The sequence below is a fragment of the Pelmatolapia mariae genome, linkage group LG5 (assembly GCF_036321145.2).
Source record: "Pelmatolapia mariae isolate MD_Pm_ZW linkage group LG5, Pm_UMD_F_2, whole genome shotgun sequence".
Classification (NCBI taxonomy): Eukaryota; Metazoa; Chordata; class Actinopteri; order Cichliformes; family Cichlidae; genus Pelmatolapia; species Pelmatolapia mariae.
The window spans coordinates 11130182-11137500 of record NC_086231.1 but is presented as its reverse complement, the minus strand read 5'-3'; the positions used below and the strand labels follow the sequence as shown (position 1 = coordinate 11137500).

General features: G+C 38.7%; 1 protein-coding gene across 8 annotated transcripts in view; it reads left to right on the top strand.

Moving 5' to 3' along the window:
• LOC134627507 (plasma membrane calcium-transporting ATPase 1-like) overlaps positions 1–7319 on the top strand; it is a 127974-nt gene that overhangs the window by 99934 nt on the left and 20721 nt on the right. For all 8 annotated transcript variants that reach the window (XM_063473653.1, XM_063473655.1, XM_063473649.1 and 5 more), the window contains 3 exons: positions 3353–3532; positions 4445–4532; positions 4705–4811. In XM_063473653.1, the coding sequence (XP_063329723.1) occupies positions 3353–3532; positions 4445–4532; positions 4705–4811 (375 nt within the window). The remainder of the gene's footprint in view (positions 1–3352; positions 3533–4444; positions 4533–4704; positions 4812–7319) is intronic.

The following is a 7319-nucleotide window of genomic DNA, read 5'->3' as shown; positions in this document are numbered from 1 at the left end:
ATCTGTGGCTAATTAACAAGCATAAATTAACCTGCATGTTAACATGCATTTTTGAGACTCTGGGAAGACACCAGAGTACATGCAAAGTCCTCTGAAAGCCCCGAGCCAACCAGAGGGTTTGAATCAGGAACCTCCTTGCTGTGAGGTAACAGTGCGCCAACATGCCAGCCACCATTCCAGCCATCATTCCAGGTTTCCATTCCACCATTAGCTAAGAATGTGCACAGTTAAATATGAAGTTAATGCACATTTCTTGGTCCAAATTACTTCAATTGAATACCACTGTGGTAGCTTAGCATGATTCACAGGTGAAAATAATCCTGATTTATTCTTATACTGGACTGTGGTGCAGCCACCATTCCTCTCATTGGCTGCCCCTCATAAATGGAAGGTTAGAGTAACAGGTGGATGGGGCTTCTTTGCTGACAGCCAGATCTGTATTAAGGAGTCTGCGCTTTTAGCTCATAGGCACTACTTGCACATAAACTGACCTTGTTGTTGGAAGAGTATCCATCGCTTTGTGTATATATGACAAAAACATTAGGACAACCATAGAGGGCCCCCTTTAAGAAGATATTTAACGAGGACTGTGCGACTGACCAGACTGCTATGAAACCCCAAGGTGAATGGTTTCAACGTAGCCATGTTGGTGTTTTGAAATGTGACGGGGATCTTCTTTTCTGATTCTTAATGTGATCAGTATAATTTGAAGCTAGTCATTGAGACCATAAACCTATCAGGAAACTATACTGAAGTCACAGAGTAAGGGATATGAGGACCATTTTTCCATAGATTTCCATGGCAGCTTCAGTGGTTAGTATGGAATTGCATGGGCTTACCATTTCACATCTTATATGGTTTTGACGTTTTTTGTTCAGATTTGTTTGTGACTCGCTGTTTAGATAAAATCGTGGACCTGTTTTAACCATGCGAAACCGCAGCTCCGAATAAAAAGGCTGAACATAAAACAACGTTCGCTGTTCACCAAAAAGACTTTTCTATTCACGATGTGTCATTTCCTCTTTTGACCTGAAGTGTGGATAATCTAACAGTCAGTGAGAGCAGAGAGGAAGAGACCATGATGTTATTCAACAAGAAACACACTGTAATTATGGATTACATAATTACCATTCAGTCATATGTCACATCCCAGTGCCTTGATAAATATTGTATTTTCATGGGAGATGAATTTACATAATTTCCACTTTGCCTAGAAAAAAGGTAAAAGGACTGATAAGCTGTCTATGCATGCAGACTGACAGATACTCCAGCTGTTTCTACCTCCTGCTGTCCTCCTCCCTATCCTCTCGCCAACAGCTCTGTGCGATTTGTGTGTGTTTTTGTTTCTCACACAAGGTCCCTGTTCAAAGACGTTCATAGTGTTGCAATCAGTTGTTCACATGAAAAGCGACGGAAATAGCTTTGTTGCTTTAATAAACAGCAGTAAGAGGCTGCTGCTGCTGTTACCTGCAATAATCCAGACTTCACGCAGGGATCATTAGATCTACGGGATAATCAGAGTTTGTGGTGTGCAGCTTGTTTTTTCTGATGATGCAAAAATAAGTTAAACAGACCAAACAGGGAGCTTAAATTTTCTTCATTGAGATTGAAATTCATCTGAGAGGCTGCTCTTGACTATATTGTTATATTTGTGTAAGCATGCCATTAACTTTCTCCTAACATGAAGACCGAAGTTTGTCCTAGCCAGATCTTACAGTCCGGATGCTCTGAAGTGTTGAATGAGGCCTGTAATGAAGCTGAGAAAGCATCAGTGCTGCTGCCTGCTGCTTTAATGTCAGAGCACAAAGATCACCAACAGGATGGAAATAACCGGAGAGCAGCAGGAGTCAATCAGCAGCACAGTGTTTATCTCTTCACAACTTGTGATGGGCACAAGACTGAATATTTTAGCTTTGTGCTACAAATAATTTTTTCTCCTCATGTTCAGAAAAAGTGTTTTTGTAACTGCAAGTAACCCCAAAATCAAGCAGTCTGTGCTGAAAGTTAAGAAACACAAGGACCTCCTTTTAACCTGATTGGTTCATTAACTTAAAGGGCAATGTATGCAGACCATTCATAGAGCATTTCCTACAACATTTTACTATAATTAATGTAAGTGTCTGCAGTATTGCGCCAAAGTCCTGAGCCACCCATTATTTCTTTATATTTTGCTACAAAAGGAGCCAGACTAATTTTAAAAATGCTCTTGAGCAATAGATATCTAGGCTTTCTGAAGATCTTTTAACATTTTTCTTTGAACACTGGCTGCTTTTTCACTCATTTTCAGCCCAGCCCTTGTACATAAACCTTTGAGAGAATGTTTTTTTTGTTTGTTTCTTAAGCAATTTAGCAGGTGCATTTTGATGCTTGAATGATTCATAGGTCACTAACTCCAGGTAATGAACCAGTGTTGTGTCTACACATAGCAGACAACTTAGCAAAAAAACAATTTTAAATTGTGTCTTTGGGCACTTTGTTACTCACAGCCTGTAAGAAAAACATTTAGCCGAATCCATTAAAAATCCCAAGGATCTTACAGTTTGACAGCATAAAATTGTATTTTTGCTCCAACAAGTTGATTCCCAAAGAGATGAAAACTCAGCATATCTTGGCATGTTGTGTAATATGTCCTTAAAATTATGAGGAAAAGCGAGACGCGGAAGACAAAAAAAGAAGTGGGATGCCTAAAAAGACCTGACACAGGACCAGAGAGATGAAGCTGGCCGTTCAGGTGATCCACTGTTCACTTCCTCGTCAGAAATGGTCTCAGTGGAAGGCTGTTAAGAAGCCATTCTTAAGGAAGGGAAACAGCATGCTGCACCCTGGCTGAGGCACTTTAAATGAGAACTGTGCAACATTTGTGTGTATGTATTTGTAAGCAAAAAATGTGCCCTCTGTTGGGTTCTGGTCATATCAGTCGGACCACCTGAGGAGCACAAGAAGCAGTCAGCGCCTCTCTGACCATCAGGTCCTTATAGACTCCTCACAGGCGTCTGTGTACCTTTGTGTAGTCACTATCACCTCTCCCAGACCGAGATGAATGAATCTCAGGGTGGGTTTAAGAACAACAACAGTGGTTCTCATGTAAAATCTGCTGCTGCTGGAATTGGACCTCTTACACACAAGCTCTGCTGCAGTATAAACTCTTTCTTTAACATCTTTTAAGACCCTGAAGAAACAACCAACAGAATGTTCGTGACAGTTTTTTTATTTGGGTTAAAGGCGAGGGGACCTTCTTTATGTTTCAGACTCAAAATCATCTTCATCTTTTCTGTCACTCTGCATTCATCTTCAAGGTTGTTTTTTTTTACTGTGAAAATGCTCAAGTCCCTTTGTTCTGACTCTCCTCCAGGTACCCGAGGCTATTTCTAAGTGCCAGCGCGCAGGCATCACCGTGCGCATGGTTACCGGAGACAACATCAACACTGCTCGTGCCATTGCGACTAAGTGTGGCATCCTGCTGCCTGGGGAGGACTTCCTGTGTCTGGAGGGCAAAGAGTTCAACCAACAAATAAGAAATGACAAGGGAGAGGTAAAACGAGTACAAAAAGAATCCAACTGCAAGCAACATTCATATGAGCATTTAAGTTTAAAAAAAACTTAGTCAAAGAGAATGACTTTGAAATGAACTCAAAACAAGCACCAAATTAAGTCAAATGGCCTAATAAGTCTTTGTTGCTAATGCCGGATTTCCACTAGCCCATTACATCTCTGGTGGCCTAACGGCCCTCAGTTAACCCCCTTCCAAAGGCCTATGTACAAAAGCAGCAAACATTAAGTTTCCTAATGTATCTTATAGCTATCTTATTAGAGCGAGGGAGATGTTGTGTTTGGTAGTGTTTTACCTGTTCAGCTGATACTGTGCACACAGCACTCTTTACAACAGTATCATGTTAAACTGATCTGTCTGCATTAAGCTTGTATCAGCTGATTTTGGGGGGTTTGGGAGGTAGAGAGCTTTGTTTACTGATTGTAAGGATAGTGAAGCTTAAATTGCCCCTGATGCATCCATCAGTGTGTGAGTGTTTGTGTACATAAAGTGCTGCATGAGTGTGTGTAAATGGATGGATGCAGCTCACAGCATAAAAAGTGCTTTGAGTGCTCAGTAAATCTAGAAAAGCTTATATAACTATCAGTGCAGCCCATTAACCAATTAATCAGTTTAACTCTTGAGCGGTTGGCTGTTTCTCTCACTGCCTGTCCTGGAGTTTCGGACATTGTCTTTATTTGGACAGGACAGACACAGCAAATGGCCTCGAGGCAGATTCAAACACATGCATTAGGTTTATGACATATGCTTTGCTTGCTCTGCCCAGTGAAGTGCCCAGATTTGTCCAGTTAAAGATGAAGCTCCAACTCCCCATTATTGCTCTGTATCCAACTGGGATGGTTATTTTTATATGCTAGAAAAAGATTATTTGAAACTTAAACATGTCATTTCTAGGTGGAACAAGAGCGTCTGGACAAAGTTTGGCCCAAACTGCGTGTTCTGGCTCGATCATCACCCACAGACAAACACACTCTGGTCAAAGGTGGGTTTGTTCTGACAGGAGACTGTTGAGCATGCTTTAAATCTGCGTGTAATTGTAAACCTTTAGTCAAGCTGCTGTAAATGGATCTACTCTTTTTCCCCCTTCTTTTTTTTTTTGAATGATCATACACTCACTAAGACAGAGTTTCTTGTTGTTTCACTCTGCTGATCAGGCATCATCGACAGCACAGTGGGCGAAACCCGACAGGTGGTTGCAGTGACAGGAGACGGTACCAACGACGGCCCCGCCCTCAAGAAAGCTGATGTTGGCTTTGCTATGGTAACCACTTCTTCATTTTTTCCCCCCGTCCTTTTCTTCTGTTGCCTTTGTTTCACGGCTCTTCATTGCTTCACTCTTCTGCTACTTAAGTTTCTCTGCATCATTACCTAAAGAAAAAAATAAGCCTTTCAGTTAATTATGTTTCTAATGCAGCCATGAAACAGGTCATTTCTCTAAACGTCATTGACAATAACTCTTCAGTTTAATGCCGCGGATTCATTAAGATAGCTGTGAAATGGAATAATAAATCAATAAATGTTGAGTTCGGCTGCATTCAGCACAGTGGGGCCCCACTCTACCACCTTGTCACTGCCTTTGTTTTCTACAGATCAACTCACAGAGAGTGAGACTAATGCTGTTTCTTTATGTTGTCTGTTTTATCAACCAGAGTGCATGTACTCCGGGGTGCATTTTTGCACATTTTTGAGGGTATTTGGACAGATTTTCTCAAAAAGGAAAAAAGAAAAAACTGAAATTATAGTTTAATTAAAGAAGTGATAAGAGTAGAATGTGTTTGAGCAAGAAAGTTAACACTTTTAACTAAAGTTAATAGATAAAAAGACCAACCCAGCCAAAATTAATTGCTAAAATGATTAAAACAAATAAGTAATGGTCACAAAGTGGAAAAAAGTTGAATTAGCTTAACAAAACAGTTGAAACTGTTAGATTGTTCACCCATTTACAAAAACATGTTATGGATAATCATTCATAATGTGAAGCTACAATCCTGAATTATTAAAATATGGAAATATTAGTTCAACACATGTATGGATAAAAACATTATGGTTTTAGCTAAACAAACTTAATGAAAAAAATACAATAGCTGGTTAAAAATATGTGGAATTTATTAGTTAAATGTAGTTAAAATATTCAGGTAAAAGTAAAAATGAACAAACAAAATAGTTTAAAAACACATTTAGATAGAAAAATATCAAGCTCTGTTTCATGGCGAGCGTTTGGCTATTTTATCCCACCTTTCCAGACCTCACAGCACCTCAATTTACAGAGAGTCAGATATCGCCCCCTTTAAGAATTTTATGATATTACTTCACCTTGAAAATAATCACGAGAAAGCGTTTAAAGAGACATTACTAAAATATTTATTTGTAACTGCATATTAGCCACCTAGCTTAATTGTTTCTGGCATAGACTGATCCTGGAGTGTACTTTACACCTTCCTGGGTCACTAGCGACATCTTGGCTTTTTAGATATACTATGTCCCTCTGCTGGTAATGCAACTTCAGCATGCCTGTGCATTTCATGCTTTGGAGAAGCAAAGCATGACATACACATGGTGGACCGCCGTGTCTATTACACACTTTGCCCTGATATTGGGTTCATGAGGCTACAGGAGGGTCAGTCTGAGGAAAAGTGGAAAGATGGTATCTCCTTGAAATGCCCTTCCTATAACTTAATTTCATTATATCAGTACTTTTTTATGATTTAGATAGATATTTCCTCATTAGGTTAATATCCAAGTATATCTGGTTACTGTAATTTATTAGTTTGTTTTTTTTCTTTCTCTCAAACATCTCATGCTCTGTTTTCATATTCTTTAATTAAATAAACAAAAGCAGAAGAATAACCATAAAGAGGAATCGCACTAGAAAGCTGTATAAGCAGTGGTGACTATGCATATTATTGTTGACCAACTGATTACTTAAAAAAAAGAAAAAGAAAGTTAAACAAATGAAATTGGTAGCTGGAAAAACTAGATAAACAGTTATTATAGTAGCTAAAATTATAAATTAAAAGAAGGAGCTTCTTGGCTAAAAGTGTGACTAGCACTTTATCAAAACACAAATGTGGTAAATTCATAGCTGAAAGTGTGTAATAACAGTTTAAGTAAATAATGATGTTGAGAAATACCTGAAAGTGGTCACTAAACTTGAAGAATAGCAATCAAAAGGTAGTGGGTGGGTGGCTGAAACTCCCATTTGAGTTTTATATATGACCGATAACAATCCTCTGGGCAGTCTGGGTTTTATAGATTTAAGTGAAATGACATTTATTAGTTTTTATTTTTCATTAACAAATGAATTTTCAGACTCCTGAAACTTGAGTTGAGTAATCCATCACATGATGGTTACATTTTCTCTGGTAAAAGTATTGTTAATGCACATGACTCGCACATCAATAATAAATGAAACACCTCAAGCAAGTTTTAAGTAGGGAAATTGATTTTTTTTTTTTTTTTTTTTTGAGACTATCAGGAAATACATTTACAACCAGTGGCATTCTGTAAGGAAATATGTCTTGGAAAATGTGCTGCTTTTCAGGATACATTTGAAAATGGTCAGCAATCGTCATTATTTACAATATTTATAGCTTTCATCCAGGTGGCTTAGAAAGTTGTTACTATGGAAAATGAGAACATGAGACGTCCAAGTTTGGACTCGAGCTCAGCCCGGATAAAATGATCATCTTCCCAGTAGAATTTTTGGAACGAAATATATCGGGGCTTGTGTTTAGCACAAAGCTAACTCACTAAGGGGAAACATCGCACT